The 19,294-nt window shown below is 38.8% G+C and overlaps 1 protein-coding gene across 3 annotated transcripts in view; it reads right to left on the reverse strand.

Annotated features, from left to right (window-relative positions):
- The window catches only part of MYO1B (myosin IB), a 125,907-nt gene that overhangs the window by 82,931 nt on the left and 23,682 nt on the right, over window positions 1–19,294 (reverse strand). For all 3 annotated transcript variants that reach the window (XM_087707759.1, XM_087707752.1, XM_087707764.1), the window contains exon 3: window positions 7,864–7,979. In XM_087707759.1, the coding sequence (XP_087563885.1) occupies window positions 7,864–7,979 (116 nt within the window). The remainder of the gene's footprint in view (window positions 1–7,863; window positions 7,980–19,294) is intronic.

A 19,294-nucleotide genomic window follows, 5' to 3' on the forward strand; every position in this document is an offset into this window, starting at 1 on the left:
AGCAACAATACTTTGCTCAGATTTTCCTAAGTTGTGGAACTTTGGATAAATGGAAATTTTTTGTACTGAAACCTTTTCTAGAGACTATAGTTAGAGCTCAACTTATGATCATTCATTCAGCAACCATTTGAAGTTATGATGGCACTGAACAAAGGGATTTACGACCTGAAATTAGAGCCAATGAAATGCCTGATGGACACCCAATCAAAATTTGAGCATTTAGCAAGCGGTACTTCTGATTTCAGGGGCACTGCAACTCCCCTACTTTCCTCCCATCTATGCTCTTTTTGCCCTCCTGGTACCTTAAGCTCTTCAACCTTCACTGCCATCTCCTTCTCACTCTGCTGATGAGGCATTCCTGACCTGACTGCTGGATCCTATGGGGCTGGCTATGTACTGTGGTGGGGAGGGAAGCTATTTAAAGGGGACAGACTGTCCCAAATATTCCTTTTACTGTGCTTCTGCCCTGTATGGGGTTACCTTTGTGCTGCAAAAAAGGGAAAAAGATGGAAAACAGCCTCTTTTTCCTCATTTTCTTCCAGTACAAAGCCAGCCCCACACTTGTTATAACAACTACATTGTTTTCCTCAGAATGTAAGAAAGAACCTTCCTCGGTATATGTTATATGGGGCAGCCCTTGAAGAGCATTTGGAGACTTCAGCTTGTCCAGAATGCAGCCGCGCGAGCGATTGTGGGTGCACCTCGGTACACCCACGTTACACCTATCCTCCGCGAGCTGCACTGGCTGCCTATTGGTCTTCGGATAAGCTTCAAGGCGCTAGTCGTCACTTATAAAGCCCTTCATGGTATTGGACCTGGGTACTTGAGAGACCGCCTGCTGCCAATTACCTCCAATAGACCGATTAGATCCCACAGATTAGGCCTCCTCCGAATTCCATCCACTGGCCAATGCCGACTGGTGACCACCCGGAGGAGGGCCTTCTCTGTGGCTGCTCCGGCCCTCTGGAACGAGCTCCCCGTAGAGATTCGAACCCTCACCACCCTCCAGGCCTTCTGCAAAGCCCTTAAAACCTGGCTGTTCCGACAGGCCTGGAGCTAATGAGCTTTTGTCCCCCCTCGAATGGTATGGTTGTTGTGTGTTTTTAAATTGTGGTATTGTTTTGTTCATGTTTTTTTCCTTAATTGTAGCCCCCCCCCCCCCCGACTTGGGTTGTGAGCCGCCCTGAGTCCCCTTCGGGGAAAAGGGCGGCATAGAAATATAATAAATTCAGTTCAATTATAGGTACAAAGACCACAAGATAAGTTTAAATACGAAAACGTTATACTCAAGTAAAACCTTCCTGATTTCTTTTGATTTAAAGTTCTCCATTTTTTCCCCCAAGTAGCTTAACATTCCACTGCTCCATCAAATGGATTCACATTCTTATTCTACAAATTATGCCATATACTTAGTAGCTTGATTTTGCTCTGGGCAAGTTTATCATTTAAATGAAGTGCATTCTAACATCAGTGTCCAGATATACTTCCCAAATGTGCTTCTGAGGATTGAAGGGTGCGGGAGAGAAGAAAAAAGCTTACTCACACAATGTTAGTTGGAATGCAGACATCCACGATGTAAAACAGCTTACATAGAGAGAGCAAACAAAAAGGCATACAATTCTAGCATTGTACTCTCTGTACAAAATAAAGTTAGGGAGGAAGAATGCAAGGCCCACATACAAGATGAAGGATTCGTGGCTTGGAAGTGCTATACTGGGGAAGGATGTTGATACCACTTACTGAGAACATGTTAACATGAATCAGGAGTGTGAGACAGCTGCCAGAAGGGCTAATGCTCTTCTGGACAGCATTAGAAAAAGCCCTGGATCAAAGGGATGTGAAGCTATTACTTCTTGGCACTGGCAAGATGACATCATGAATGTTATATATAATTCTGGGCACCACATTTCCTGAAGAATACTGATACAAAGAATATTCAGACCCCCTACAAAGACAATACAGCAGTGTTTCTCAACCTTGGCAACTTGAAGATGTCTGGACTTCAACTCCTAGAATTCCCCAGCCAGCGAATGCTGGCTGGGGAATTCTGGGAGCTGAAGTCCAGACATCTTCAAGTTGCCAAGGTTGAGAAACACTGTAATACAGGGACTGGAGCACATGTTCTGGGAGGCTCAAGTAACCTGGGAAATTCAATCTGGAGAAAAGAGGGCTTAGCTGAGACATTATATCAGTATTTAGGTATAACAACCAGCTTCAACTGGTCCAGAATGCGGCTGCGCGGGTTATCATGGGGGCACCTAGGTGCTCCCATGTTACACTCCTTTTAGGTGGTCTGCACTGGTTGCCGGTTGTCTTCCGAGTGTGATTCAAGGTACTAATTATGTCCTTTAAAGCGCTCCATGGCTTAGGCCCAGGGTACCTGTGAGACCACCTACTGCCACCGGAAGCCTCCCATCGTCCAGTGCGATCCCACAGAGTTGGCCTCCTCAGGGTACCATCGGCCAGACAGTGTCGGCTAGTGACCCCTAGAGGGAGAGCCTTCTCTGTGGGAGCGCCTTCCCACTGGAATGAGTTGCCCCCGGAGCTTCGTATAATCCCCGACCTCCGGTCCTTCCGACGCGCCCTAAAAAGTTGGCTTTTCCAGCAAGCCAGCCTGGCCTGAACAAAACAAAATAACTTATTGATCACTGTTAATTTTAATTCGAATTTTTTTAAAAAATGTATTGTCAATTTTAATTGGGTTTGGGATATTCCATTTAATTTTTTTTAAACTTTTGTATTATGTGTTTCTTTTAATTGTTGTATGCCGCCCTGAGTCCTTGGGAGAAGGGCGGCATATAAATCTAATAAATCTCAATCTCAATATGAAAGGCTGCCATGGGGAACCATATTCCACTGCCATAGAAATGAGGACTACAAAATATACAGCGCAGCAGTCTAGATCTGATTTAAACACAAAGAAAAGAAAACCTATATAACAGTGGAAGAGTCAACGGATGGAGGTTGTGGGTTCCCATCTCAAGAGGTTTTTAAGACAAGCTGGAGTGCCAGCCCTAAAGCAGGGTTTGACTGGTTTCCCTGCATACCAGATGATTGGATTAATGATCCTTGTGGTCCCTTCCAATTTCAGAATTCCATCTCTGTGTCAACCTTCAATTTAATATTTCTCTAAGAACTATAAAGTATTTTTTTTTAAAGAAAAGAATTTATTTTTAGACAGGCTCCCTTTTTCCCTATCCATCAGCTTTTTGGTTTTGCACTGGTCATGGAGGAAGAGACATTATTCCTCATTTCTTTCCATTGTCTTTCAGCCTACTTATTAAAATGTAGTTATTTTTACCATCCTGTTCCATGGCTAATTTCCTTTTTTTCCATGCTGTCCATGGCAGAAGCCAGTACAAAAATGCAAGTCCTGCATTCTTTGATTCAATATATTTTACACTTCTTATGGCCTATGGTTGAGGACAGGTAGGAGCTAGACACCATGTTGAGAAAGATTACAATTAGTTTTTAGCTTTACTGCCAATTACCTCCCAAAGACCCATTAGATCGCACAGGGCCGGCCTCCTCCGGGTTCCATCCACCAGCCAATGCCATCTGGCTACGACCCGGGGGAGGGCCTTCTCTGTTGCAGCTCCGGCCCTTTGGAACGAACTCCCCGTGGAGATTCAGACCCTCACCTCTCTTTCTGCTTTCCGAAAAGCCATTAAAACCTGGCTGTGTCGGCAGCCCTGGGGTTGATGAGCTCCCCTCCCCTCTCGACAGGTGTGGTTGTTGGTCATTTTAATGTTTATTTTGTACTTGTATGTTTCCCCTTCCCGTTTAAGTTGTTCGCCGCCCTGAGTCCCTTTCAGGGAATAGGGTGGCATATAAATAAAATAAAACTTAAACTTAAACTTTACGAGACTGCCTTAAACCCCACTGAAACTATCAGATTATTATATTCATGAATTCTAACAGGATTTAGGAGCATAAATTTCTGGACTCACATCTATTGCCTTTCATTATCAGTTACAAGCACTGGCACTATTGTATGAAGATTATTTTGAATAAATACTTTTTTTCTTACATTAACTCATCCTGAACTCAGAAAAGGTGCTTTGGATGAAAGGCTGAGTTATCCAGCATGCAAAGATCACTCCGAGCTTATGGATTCCCCTTCCTCTGGAGTCTTCTTGGACCCTCTCCTTTCTTATGCCAAGCTTTTAATACAGCTTATGTTAGCTTTAATTTACATTAAGCCTTTTAAAACTTTTTGTCTTCTGTTTTACTAACTGTTAGCAACTGGAACAGCCGTTTAAGAAAAAAGGTAGGCTACAAAATGAATGAAAGAAAAAAAAACAAAGGCTTAGATGCTAAGTAGTTTAAGAGAAAGGCAGCTTATCCAGAAGACCTTTCCCATGATTATGATTCCTACCTCTCCATCTGTCAGATGTGCCCATAAAAGGCCTCTTCCTGAAATTCACAATGAGGTGGACAGCTGCTAAAAAAGAAGGGGGGAGGGGCTGGCCCAAATATGGAGAGTCAGCACAGAAACTTCCTTCCACTCATGCAACTTAACAACTATAACTTTCCTATTATATTAACAATTTCAAGCTACTTGCAGCAAAACATCTTTTTACAGTAGTTTAAGTGTGTATGTGTGTATACATATACATATACATATGTATAAGAGCCTGTGGCCTAATGGCTAAGAAGTCTGCCTAGTATGTAATATAGCCCAGGTTCAAATCCCAGTAAGGGTATGGCTAGCTGATGAGAGCTAAATAGCTTGAAATAGATCTATACTAGTCTCCCTTTATTTATTTATCATCACAAATATAACAAATGTAACAAAAAGGCAACAGTAAAAAAATATTGGGTTCTGTCTGGATGGTCTCTTGTGACAAGCCGAAGGACAGAGAATGGAAGTAGTGATCTTCCTCCCATATTTGGGCATACCGGGGGTTGTAAAAGAAATCTAATAGATACATATGTATGCATATACATATGCTCTATTTATAGCAATAGTTAGGCTTATATACCGCTTCATAGGGCTTTTAGCCCTCTCTAAGCGGTTTACAGAGTCAACATATTGCCCCCAACAACAATCTGGGTCCTCATTTTACCCACCTTGGAAGGATGGAAGGCTGAGTCAACCTTGAGCCTGGTGGGATTTGAACAGCCAAACTGCTGAACTGCAGTCAGCTGAAGTAGCCTGCAGTGCTGCATTTAACCACTGTGCCACCTCGGCTCTTGTTTGTAAGATATATATATATAGATATCTTACTACAATTGAATTATAATTGCAACTTAACAAAGTTTCCTTATATTAACAATTTCAAGCTACTTGCAGCAAAACATCTCTTTTTACAGTATATGCACTATATACTGTGTGTGTGTATAAATATAAATAATCTGAATTATAATTACTGTATAATCAAGAGCCACATTAGTGGTTAAGGCATCAGTCTAGAAAACTAGGAGATGGGGAGTTCTAGTCCTGTCTTTGGCATGAAAGCCAGCTGGGTGACTTTGGCCAAGTCACTCTCTTTCAGCTCATGACATCAGCCTTGGCAGACAAGCTGGTGGGTCAATTCCTGTCACAACCAATGGATCGACACTCGGTTGATTTGGAAAAGTGGACCTCATACTTGTGGGGAAAATGCTTTCAAATAATTTAGAAGAGTGACCAAGGGATTATTTACTAAAGGAAAAGAAAAAAGAGAGATAGAAGAGGAGGTCATTATAAATAAAGGAAGCAACTAAAATGTGATAGGAAGAAAGGAGAAATGGGAGTTTACAGACTCGTTCTTTCCTAAAGAAGAATTATTTGTAGAAACAAACACTCCTTTGTTAATTTTGTACATGGTAGAAAATATTGGTTCTATACAACTAAATCTGAATCCCTATTCATTCAGCTATGTTCAGAGCTGCAGTCCTAAAAGAGAAATACAAAGATATCCATTTGAGCCAAGGTTTTGCCCAAATGGCAAAATAATAATTGAGATCACTAAATTGCTAAACACATTTTATTATGTTGCCCATTTATGTTAGTACAGAGTTAAGAGTTGCTAACCCCACATTTTAAATAAATTTCCTAGTCACACTGATCAATTTTACTTACGATTAGTACTTTCAGAAATTCATGACTCTGTTATTCTAAATGTAACTAAATTATTCTATCTCATATACAAGTATGTATACAGTACTCTATTTTAAACTACTGAGTTTTATTCTATACTTGTCTCTCACCGAAATAACGATGCTGGGTTTGATTTCCAAATGTTGGCTTAAATGTATGGATTTCCTTCTGTCACACTTACAGAATAGAGCTTTCCTACTACATCCCCACCACTTCCTTGTATGTATGTGTGTATGTGTATATGTGTATGTATGTATGTATGTGTATATGTGTATGTGTGTGTGTGTATATATATATATATATATACAGCACAAATAAAACAAAAACAAACATAAATATAACAAAGGCAACAGTAAAAAATATTGGGTTTCTGTCGTGATGGACTCTTGTAACGAGCTGAATGACAGATGATGGAAGCAGTTAGCTTCCTCCCATAATTGGGGCTTACCAGGGGTTGTAAAAATCTTATATATATATATATATATATATATATATATATATATATATATATATATATATATATATATATATATATATATATATATATATATATATATATATATATATATATGATATATATTATATCATATCACATATATATATGATGTATGTATGTATGTATGCATGTATGTATGTGTGTGTGTGTGTGGTTTTTTTTTTTTATTTGTGCTGATAAATAAATAAAGGGAGACTACTATAGATCTATTTCAAGCTATTTAGCTCTCATCAGCTAGCCATACCCTTACTGGGATTTGAACCTGGGCTATATTACATACTAGGCAGACATCTTAGCCATTAGGCCACAGGCTCTTATCCGTTATCAGCGAAGCCAGGGTGAAAGGTATCTATTAGATTTTTACAACCCCTGGTAAGCCCCAATCATGGAAGGAAGCAGTTATATATATTATGCTCCTGGAAATGCTATCATAGATTATGTAGACAGCTGCAGCTGAAGAGGAAGTTAACAACAATAATTTCCCTGTCTACATGAATGGAGATCCAAGCCTCTCTCTGGTTCACATCTAGATGGTACAGTTTGCAAGTAATTGCTCTCAAAGCAGAAGAATTTTACTTCTTACAGGTCACTGGAAAACTGGCTATAAGCAAAGTTAACTAATTGCATATTTACAATGAAGCTTAAAAGTTTGTGAAGCCTTTTCAATTCTTCTATATAAATATGATATGACATGACCTATTCTCCACACACGTCCGAAAAGTACATAAAGAGAACAAGAGGGTCAACGTTATATTTGTGTAATCATTTATTGAGGAAAATTATCTAAAGCTATATATTTGTGTCTACCTGTCCAGTTCTACTCCATGCTACTTGCTGGATATGAAACTATAGCCACTGTAAGAGTACTGTGTTGTTCAAGAGTTATATAGAATAAAAAAATACTAATGAAAAATATGAAGGAAATGAATCACAAAGGCATGCAAAATATGCCCAATATTGGTCTTTTTACCTGGAGAGATTAGGTGATAGTATTAGTGGCCTATGAAAGAATCTGCTATATAATCCAATTCTGGTCTAAGATATTACTAGAAAATAACTTTCTTCAACTAAAAAAACACATTCTAAAACTTTAATTGAATAAATATCCAGATTTCCTCCCTTGGGGGGGAGAAACAAGCTGCAGATACACCATATCCTAAGTGCTAATCAAAGGCACAATAGATCAAACACATTCTCCTTCTTACAGGAAACAGCTGTTTCTATCTATAACCTATGTTGGTTAAAGAACAGGATGGATGGAAAGCTTCAGCCTTATACTTACATGTGAGGCCTCAGTTCATAGAAATTTCTGTTTCTGTATTCTTCCACTTTGTCTGCCGAATAAATTGGAAGCAATCTATATGGATTTATGGATATCACCACACTCCCGATATAAGTCTGTAACAGAGTAAGAAAGTACTTTTAGTAGGTGATATTGCAAAGATTCCTACAAAATATATTAGCAACTGCTAACTTATATGGTTTACACTGTCAAACGTAAATGTTTCAATAAGTTTAATTCTAGAGTTAAAAATCTCTCACATTGATTGGATGTTTTAAACATTCTGTTAAGATCTATAGATTAAGTTCAGATTAAACTAAACCAACAGCCAATTTTGTCCAGTAGTTGGGGTATAGGACTAGAAATCAAGAGACTATCAGTGCTACATTCCCCTTAGGCAAAAAAGGTGGTTGAATATCCTTGAGCCATTCATTTTCTCTCAGTCCAACACATCTTACAGGACGAGTATTATGTAACCTATCTTGAGTTAATACCAATAGTAACAGCCACCTTTGGGCAAACCCAAAACATGTGGAGCACCGTTTGAAAGCAAATCACGATCTGTCAATTGCAAAAGGCAGCTTTAATTGAAATAGTTTTACATCCTACAATGATACCCTTAAGATCATTAAACAACATTTGCCTATCCTAAGATCTTGGGAACTGCCAATCCCAGGTCTTTGGTCTGCCAATCCCAGGACTCCATAGGTGGCTAAAAATATCAAATACAGTCTGAACATTCGGCTGACTGTGTGATAAATCATCATCGTCATGAGCCATGGTGGTGTGGTACTTAGAATGCAGTACTACTGACTGCTGGCTGCCAGCAGTTTGGCGGTTCGAGTCTCACTGGCTCAAAGTTGACTCAACCTTTCATGCTTCCGGGGTCGGTAAAATGAAGACCCAGATAGTTGGAGACAATATGCTGACACTGTGAACCATTTAGAGAGGGCTATAAAGCACTGTAAAGCAGTATATAGGTCTAAGTGCTATTGGTGTTGCTATCATCATCATCATCATCATCATCATCATCATCATCATCATCATCACCCAATGAGGCACCACAATATGATTGTGGGGCTTGTGTGCTCTGAAGAAGATGGGAGCAGGCAGTTTGCACGTGCTTTGAACTGTAAAGGGTTTCTGTAATATCCAGGAAAAGTATTTCAGATTGTTCAGAAATGTAAGAACAGCACCTCTTTAAAACAGTCACACGTTTTTTTAAGGTTTCTGCATGTAAATGGCATAATAAAACTGTTATCTTATAAAAATTATCCAGCGGGATGCATTCAGATCTATTGAACAACACATACCAACTTGAAATTATGAGAACTGACTAACACAAGGGGGAAGGGAAAAAGTTGATGAACTTGACAAGCTGGTAAAATATAATCTCCTATTCCAAAAAGTGTATCGCATCATTAGCAAAGCTAAATTATTTGGCAACGGCTTTTTTTTTCTTATTGCACTGCACGCAAAAGTTAGCATAATTTCATTTCTTATTATTAGAAGGGAAAAGCAAAAAAAAAAAAAAAGCAACTGGAGGTGAAAATAGTTGTACTGTTTTTTATTACCATGTAATCAGGAAAAGTTTCAAGGGACAAAAAGTGCTGAAGCAGCTGGAGAATAAATCTCATAGCTGAAAAATTCTATGGAGAAAATTTTATCTTTGGAAAACAGAAGAGGGGAAACTTAACAAAATGTTAAGTTGAAAGGCCACGTCTAATGAGGATTGTAAAAATAACCTCTTTTTAAAATTCAGCTTCTCTGATATTTTGAAAATAAAAAAAACAGCTGTTCATTGGGGTATAAACCCAATACACCACATTCTAAAATAGCCAGTATATTCAAAGGTCAAAGAACTACAGTACGCTTAGAAAGAAGTTCAGATGTATCGCCATATTTAAGCCAAAGAATGTCAAGAAGTTACTATTTCGGGTTGCGCCCTACTCAGGACTCTGTTTTCAACGGGACTACAATTACCTTTACAGCTCCCAACCTGGCAAACTTCAGATGCCAACTGTGTGTTCTAAATTTGCAGTTACAACACCAGGTTGGAAGAAACTGCCCCCACATTCTTACTCCACAAATGTTATACTTTGCAAGAGGGGAAGGTGGGGGGCAGGGAAAAAGAATTTTCCCACACAATTTCCTCCTTCCCACCAGGATTCTAATATAAACAAATAGAGATATAAATGACTTAATTCCTTGAGCATGGAATGAGTGTAATTACATTCCATTGATGAAAACAAAACTCCTGGGGTAGTGGGAAGAAAAATGCCGTGACATCTAAGGAATTAGAATATCCTTTACTTGTTCTTCTACTGCTACTATTTTAGAACTTCAGACCCCAAGGATGGGTCTCATGATTAAAGCACAGGAAAACAGCAGACAATTTGGATTCCATTTCCTGCTTTACCACAGGATTGGTTGTGTGTTTGGACAACTATTTAGGTTTTCTTCATAACAAACAAATTAAAGCTTAAAAACAAACATTTCAATTGCTCTCTCTCACTTTACATAAGGAAAATGTGAATTTCTAACTGTTATTTAATTGTAACTGTTTTTAAAACATACATTAATAGCAAGAGGGCCTCTCTTTTTAAATATGCAAAGCCAATACTGAATTAAAATAGGACGCCTTTCCATATCCTGTGATGATGAAGAATTTTTAATCTTTTGGGGATGGGGAGTCAGTGGACAGACATGGAGAACTATTAAAAAACCCATCTACTGTTCCCATTCATAAAGCAGCTGCAATGGCAAAAAGAAATGATTGAGGCTGTATATGACAATATAGGTCAGTCATGGTTAACCTTTTCGGCACTGATGCTAAAAGCACGCGCACATACACACACCCATAATGCAATGCACATGGGACCCCCCCCCTCAGCACGTGCCCACATCATGCATGCACATGCAAACCCCAATGTGTGCCCCGCCCTCATGCACATGCAAACCCCAATGTGTGCCCCGCCCTCATGCGCATGTGACCCCCCCGCATGCGTACCCAACCCCATCATACGCACCAGATCCCCATCCATCCACACGCCATCCTCACCGCATGTGCACATGCAACCCCCACACATGCACACATGTCTCCTGCATGCGCCCCGTCCTCATGCGTGCGCAGCAGAGAGCCAAAAACCAGTTGGCCGGTGGGAGACCCTTGTGCATACATGGTAAAGCTGAGCTGGGTGAGGGCTCAAATGCCCGCAGAGAGGGTCTCTATGTGCCACCACAGCTGGAAGCTAAAGCTGCATCCTTAGTGCTGCTAGCCACCCATTCCTTTTGTAATTATTTTTTTAAATGAATATAAACTTTGATTTCTCAGGTGCAGAGGCTATTCAAGAGTCTCTTCAACAGTGAAGAGCAGCATATAAATTTAATAATAAATTAAAAAATTCAGTAGGACACAAATGCCATTGTTCAATAATACTTCGAATCATACAATACAGTGGTTTACTACCAGTGGCTTGGTGGGCATGGTGTAGCTAGGTGGGCGTGGCTTGGTCCGCGTGGCAGGGGAAGGAAACTGTAAAATCCCCATTCCCTCCTCACTCCAGGGGAAGGTTATTGCAAAATCCCCATTCTCTCCCGATCAGCTGGGACTCGGGAGGCAGAGAACAGATGGGGGGGGCGAGGCCAGCCAGAGGTGGTATTTACCGGTTCTCTGAACTGCTCAAAATTTCTGCTACTGGTTCTCCAGAAATGGTCAGAACCTGCCGAATACCACCTCTGATACAGTATCATGCCAAATAAATATTTTCAAGCTGTATCCCTCATAATTCCTGGCATGGTAACTAAGCCAATTGGACATGTTCCAAAATATCTGGAGAAAACTGGGCCGTCTATTCCTACTTCACATAGAAAAGATTCTAACTTCAATTCCAGAGAGGTTTAGCAAAAACAGTTAGGGAGTGGACAAGACTGAACTAGCTAGACCAATGATTTAACCGGCATAAGATAATTTCTGTGTTTCTACAATTCTTTATGCTAATTAGTGCTGCCCTTTCATGAATCTAGATTTAACGCTGAAAGGATTTCAGACCTGCAAATTGGATACTTTCAAAGTAAGTCCCACAAAGCCTGGGAGAAAAAGGAGAAAACAAGTTGGACTTGTTTACAATCATAGGAAGTTTGCTTGGTGAAAATTGAGATGAAATGTACAGAGTGAGGAAGCATTCACAACATATGCTTACTAGTGGTGTCACCAGGATTTAAAAAGCAAGTAAAGTTATTTTTTTCTAAGTTCTTTCCTGATGAACTGATCTGAACATCTTAAAAAGTTTGTATATTTCTGTTCTCTTTGAAATGGACGAATACAGACAGATATTGCAGCAATATTGATTTTAGAAGTTTTCTTAGAGCCATTGTCTAACTTCAGGGAGAGAGGGTACAATACAATTATAACTGCCATGAAAAAGATCAGAAGCCACTTTTTAAGAATATTTTTCTCTCTCTTCTATTTCCTTCTCTATTTCCTTTCTTACTCGTTCTCTATTCTTTCTTACTTTGTTTCCCTTTTGCCTTTATATTGTTTTTATTTGTTAAAATTTTCTTCAATAAAATTGTATTTTTTAAAAAAAATTCTTATAGCCATGATGTAAACTTAGAAAAGGTACAATAAGAGTTTTTGTACCAAAGACAAATTCCTTGTGTATCTGATCACACTTGGTCAATAAAGAATTCCATTCCATTCTAATATAATTATAACTGCCATCAAAAAGATTGGAAAACACTTTTTAAGAAACTTTTCTTTCTCTTCTGTTTCATTTATTATTTTCTTTCTTACGTTTTCACTATTCCATCTTATTTTCTTTGTTTTTCATTTTAAATCAAAGGTAGTCTAGTCCTCCTATCAGTAGGTTCTCTAATTCGCAGTATTCTCATTTTCCTTGGGTCAAGTGTGATTCTCCCCATTCAAATCCTGACTGCCTCCAAGTACCAAGTTAGGCCATCCAATGCATATCCCGTTGGGCCTGTAGATGTATGACTAGGTAACATCAGCATATTGATAATACTTCACCCCAAATTGATGGATGTCCTCTCCCAATGGCTTTATGTGGACATTAAAGTGAATACGAGGAAGGATTGAGCATTCCATAACAAAACACTCAAAGGTCTCATCATTTCCCACTTGCCACCATCATCTGGACCAACTCACTGAGGCAGGAGAATAACCACTGTGAAACATTCCTTCTACTTCCCAGTCCAGAAAGATATTTTGATCAACATTACTGAATGCTGAAGAACAAATCAGTAGGATAAAGTTAGCAGTATTCCCTCTAACTAAATCTTGCCACAGGTCACCAACACAGTTTCTGTCCCATGCCCAGGCCTGGATCTGGCCACCATGGATCCAGATAATCTGTTTCCTCCAGAGTCCTTTGTGACTATAACCATTCTACAAGCTTCCCCAAGGTGAAGGAATTGGAGAAATAATCAAAAGATGCATTGCTCTTGGATTGCATGATCTAGTTTTGCAACTCTCTTAACTGGTGATATGTTAATTAATTGTTAATCAGAAATGCTCTCTGATATTTTGATAATCTTATTTTACTGTATATCATTATTATGAAACTGTCTGAATGATTTTTAAAAAAACAAGGTGGTATTACGCATGATGAATACTGATGAATTTACATTACATTAGTAATTCATGCAACAATATTTGGAGTATTCAGAAAAGGGCTATATATGGACACACAGAAACAGATACGGATATTATGAAATTCCTAGATGCCCAGGACTTCCTTTCTTTGGAGAATTGTTTGGGTATTTGTTATAGACCAGGTTAGACTACAGAGAAAGAAATCAATTTAAGAAACCAGCTCTCTATTTTATTTGGGGGGAGGGGTGGTTGTTTGTGGGTTTGGTTTTTTTAGAAAAACAGCCTTCTATTTATTTTGTTGATTAATATAACTTCATTCATAAGGCTAAATGACTCTGAACACTAATCCCAAACAGAACAATGCTAATGTACAGCACTGGACTAGGACTCAAGCGACTCAGATTCAAATCCCCTTTCAGTACAAAATCCACTGAGTGGCTAGTAGTTTCAAAGGTAAAATTTATATTATGGAAGTTGCTTTGAATTCTTGATGCAAGTGCAAGAATTAAAAACAAAAACTCTTAATTTGCTTTACTTTGAATTCAACCTTGTCCCCGTGCACCCACGTTTCACAGAGAATCAGGCTCCAATTAATTTACCGTAAGTGCTGTGATACTTTGAGTAACAATATTTAGCAGAAATAATGGATAAAGTATACATAGTTTAACAGATATCTGCCACAATGCAAGTTACTATCTGATGTTTATAAGCACATTTACCAATTTTATAATTCTGGAAGGTAATCCGATACCTACGTTTAGTAAAGTTGCTCCAAAAATTATATGAATAAAATGCAACTAGTTTCACAACCTGGTTCTATAATTGTTTAGTGGCATTCCCTTCCTTTGTCTCAAAACAGCACATTGTTACGAATGTTCAACTTTGCCCAAAGCTGTTCTTGGTATATTTTAATATACATATGATGTAATATAGAAGTTGCAAAAGTACTACGTGTAAAGTACTTGCATACACAGCCTAAATATCTGTGACATGATTATATAATTAAACTCCAAAGAAACACTGAAGTGTCAGACCTTTAATTTATACTTTTTTCTCGATACTACAAGCTATTTAAATGTAATTTTAAATCCACACCTAGCTATCACCTCAGAGGCAACTGCACATTATATGCAAATATGGGCAATGACTTTTTCTTTATATGAAAAGCATTCCCAGAATAGTGGATGATGGAAGGGAAAACAAAGTTACTCTGCACCAGGCAAAGTTGGGGGTGATCCTGAGATTTTAAAAAAGTACCCGCTGATGTATTATACATTTGAATTCGTGATTGGAAAATAGAGGTCTGTCACCACACAACCTATGTCAACTACACTGTTTTAAAACATTGTTTTAAATCTGAAAGAACCAGCTCAATGTGTGAACTTTTAGAAATGGATCTATCACCAGATATCCGTGCCAATGCAAACTCCACAGCTGTTTTAATTATATTTATCATACACAACGTAACATTTGCTCCTTCTGGATGGAAAGTACACATTGCTAAATTTAGGGACTTTGTTCCTCAATAATCTGCATATTCTTTCCCTGACCTGGAATTAAGAGCTGCAAAAAAAGGGAACAAGAGCCTCAAATAAATGGGAAAACCGAAACAGAAAGAATACTACCAGATGTTCATTTACTATAGGTAGGTCTTCCCTTGCTCACTGACGATTGTTCGGCTATCATTCAAACTTATGACGGCTGAAAAAAAAAAGAAATTTGCATCTTGTCCTCAAATTTGCGGTCATCCCAGTACCTCAATGGTGATGTGATTGCAAATCAGACAATTGGTGACTGGTACGCGTTTATGAGATGGGACGTGGTGGCTCAGTGGTCAAGACATTGAGCTTGTCAATCAGAAAGGTTGGCAGTTCAGCGGTTCTAATCCCTAGCATCGTGTAATGGAATGAGCTCCCATTACTTGTCCCAGCTTCTGTCAACCTAGCAGTTCGAAAGCATGTAAAAATGCAAGTAGACAAATAGGGACCACCTTTGGTGGGAAGATAACAGCGTTCAGTACGCCTTCGGCATTTAGTCATGCCGGTCACATGACCACAGACATCTTCTGATCAAAGATTCTTTTATTACATTTTCCTTTTCCTTTATACAATCACTTAAATACTGTGCAGTTAAAAAAAAGAAGAAGCAATAAACAACTCATAACACTTCTATCCTACATACACCCTTCCTTCTACCCCTCCAACTTTCATTTCTCCCTTCCAACAATCCCCTCTTCTACTTCCCCTCCCCCTCAGCCATTCCTTTCTCCCCTTCCCACCATCTCGCCCTCCTTACATTCCCTTCTCACTCCCTCTTAATTCCCCCCTCTTCTTTCCCTCTACACCTCGCTTCGGTGTATTTCTAGTATTCATTGGTCTATTTGTTTTGTACTAAAACAAAAGGAAAATAAAAGGAAAAGAAAGAAGAAAAGAAAAAAAGGAAAAAAAAGCAACAGTATCCAAGTGCATTCATTGTTCTGAAAATTGAGTCTATATTTCCACCCTCGCAGATACGCTGGTCCTGAGCCATGTAGGGCTTTAAAGGTGATAACCAACACCTTGAATTGCGTCCGGAGACCAATTGGCAGCCAGTGCAGCTCGCGGAGGACAGGTGTAATATGGGTGTATCTCGGTACACCCAAAATCGCTCATGCCGCTTTTGGATACCTGATAATTTCAGACAGCTGTTGTCAGAGTCCAAAAGTACAAATCTTATCATCCTTATCCACAGCTGAAATAGTTTTCAATTTTTTGTTCCATCAATGAAAGCTTAATGGAATAGTTTTTCTTATCATTAATAAATGGTTTAAAATATTATTTATTTATTCATCAGAGTTTGCCCATCTTCCTCACAGATAATAGCTTCTTAAATCAGTTGCAGTTTCTACTTTATTTTGTAGGATTGTTGTCCATTGGTTAGGATTAGGCTGATTCAGCCTGAAAACTAAGTCATATTATTCCTCTTCCACCCACCTCAAGTACACATTACTCAATCTCGTACTTTGGAATGGGCAATTTGTTAATATTTGTTAAATTCTCTCTTATTTTTCCAGTGTTAAGCTCTTTTAGTCCATTTTCACATTGAACTAATTTTTTGCTCATTTCTTTTAAGAAATATATATTTTACTAATACCTTCCCATATATACACACACTTTTGAAATTACTACTGTATGTGCTGTATTTCTAAAGAACTTTAAATTGGCAATTCAGTAGCACCAGGTTTCCCCTAAATGGGACTCTCCAGATATATGGGAGTCTCCAGATATATGAGACTTCAATTCCATGATACCTCACCAAGACCTTAGAGTCAAATATAACTGAAATTGGGTGCAGCTACCTTATAGCATTAACAAACAGGAGGAGAGAGAGGACTAAGGGAACCAAAGAAAAGTAAATCAATCCTAGGATAAACATTTCATGATTAGAAACATCAATCATGTAAGGCCTACTGTTCAATTTGGGCTTGATTCCAGGTAAGGGAATGCAGTATTTATGCCAAATATCTGACAGATGTTGTAAAAATTAAATACGATTTACAGATGCGCATTCAGTACTTCAATTAACAGAATCCATCTTAATGCTAGAAACACAAGACCATCTCTACCAGTTTTAAAAACACTATGAATCCTTGAAAGAAGAGGTGATGAAAAGGGAACACTCTAACATTGCAAGAACACTAGAATCACTTTATTTTTCATTGGCTCATGCACCATTCCCTCCCCAAATTAGACTTTAACATTTAAATGAGACCGAAAAGCAGTTTCATTGTTTACATAGTTGGTGGTAGATAGGAGAAAAGTGGCCAGAACCAATCATGTTCACTGAAAAATTATGGCTCTTAGCCATAACACACATGCACAGAAGGTTCCTGTTCCAATCTTTTTTTTTTAAAGGAAACTTTGGAGTAAGTGATAGTGAGGGGGGAAAATTATATAGTAAAGTTCTGTTTTCATGAAGCAGAACAGAATAGCTATAAATTCATAGAGCCTTGGTGAAGCGTCTAAAACAATATGTATGTACAATTTGTATTTCTTGTCCTTATATCAACCAAAGATTTAAATTCCAACATTTGAAACTTTTCAATTAAACAAATTACCAATGTTTTCATGAACTATAACTTACAGTAGGGGAGGAGATAAAAGAAATATATTCAGTGAAAAAGCAAGACAAGAAAGCAGAAATAAAATTTGCATTGCAAGGATGACCTTGAGCTGAGCTCAACTCTTTTGTGAATAAATACATGCAGTTTTCTTTACATTTCCTGCTGTTTATCTTCCAGGGTTTGTTGTCAATTTTCCAGTCAAATGTCTTCTACATGTATAGCATTAATTAGAAAATAAAAGTTGTAAATTATTTAGGGAACATGTAGTGTGGCACTTCATTGGAAAAAAAAACACCACATGTTTATTTAGCAATTAAACTTCATTCCTTAACATCACCGAGGATTTTCTTTTAGTCCTATTAATCCTATCCTAAGGACATGAGTTGATATCATTCTCAAAGTCAATCAGATATAGGTAGTCCTCAACGTAAGACATCAACTGAGCCCAAAATTTCTGTTGCTAAGTGAGACATTCATGAAGTGAATTCGGCCCCATTTTGCGACCTTCCTTACCACAGTTGTTAAGCGAATCACTGCAGTTGTTAATAACAAAGCTGTTATAGTGAATCTAGTTTCCCCGTTGACTTTGCTCCTCAGAAGATTACAAAAGGTGATCACACGACCCCAGATACTGCAACCATCATAAATATGGAGTCAGTATCTAAATTTCGATCACATGGCCATGGGGATACTGCAGTGGTTGTAAGTGTGAAAAACGGTCATAAGTCACTTTTTTCAGTGCAATTTTGAACAGTCACCAAATGAATTGTTGTAAGTCGAGGAGTATCTATAGTTTGATTCGTCATTTACTTTTTTTTAATCCAAGAGCTGAACATAGGAATTGAAATACTTCAAATTGAATTGAATTGAAAGTATTTCAAATAAGTAGAGGAATGAAGATCCGTGCCATTGAATGAAATGTTTCATCGTAACATTCATTGCTGGCTGGAAGGCAAATGATTCCTACAATAACAAAAATCATACTACAACAGGCACAGTAACTAATTTCCCTGCCCATCGCCACCTCCCCAAACATGAAGCCATTCCACAAGCTGGTCCTAAAATCTAAGAGATAATTTTCCTGGGGTTTGGACTCGCTCGGTTTCACCACCATAAAAAGTATTTTATTTTTAAACAAGACATGTTGGAACCTGTCAGAGATTCACATTAAAAAAATTGGGGAGGGGGAGGTTTGAAGTGAAAGATACCGTATTTTACCTATTTTACCTTTTCCTTCATATGGACCTTTGTGAAAGAGAATTTTCTCCACTCAATGCAGTCATTGCCAAATTTTGAAATACTGTATATACTCGAGTATAAGCCTAGTTTTTCAGCCCACTTTTTGGGCTGAAAAAAGCCGCCTCGGCTTATACTCGAGTCAGTGAAAAATTTGCCCGAAATGGAGGAGAAAAAGGGGCGGGGCCATGCCGCTGGGTGACACTCGTGAATGGCCCAGTGCCCCTGTGAGTTTCCCCTCCCTCTGTGTCAGTTTGCCGCGCAGCGCGCACCGCACCATCCCCCCTCCTCACGTTCTAATGTAATGCAGGGCTGTCTTACGATTCCCCTTCCTCCCCCTCCTGCCGCTCTGCAACGATGTCCCACCTCCTCCTTGTTATGGCAAGCAGCCACATAGCGATGTCCCACCTCCTCTGGTACAGTGATCCAATGATAGGAATCACTGTGCCGTGTGTCATAGGAGGCGGGACATCGCTCCC

The sequence above is a fragment of the Thamnophis sirtalis genome, unplaced genomic scaffold (genome assembly GCF_051295495.1).
Source record: "Thamnophis sirtalis isolate CommonGarterSnake01/CBP01778 unplaced genomic scaffold, rThaSir2_p1.2 scaffold_1, whole genome shotgun sequence".
In the NCBI taxonomy this organism is placed as follows: Eukaryota; Metazoa; Chordata; class Lepidosauria; order Squamata; family Natricidae; genus Thamnophis; species Thamnophis sirtalis.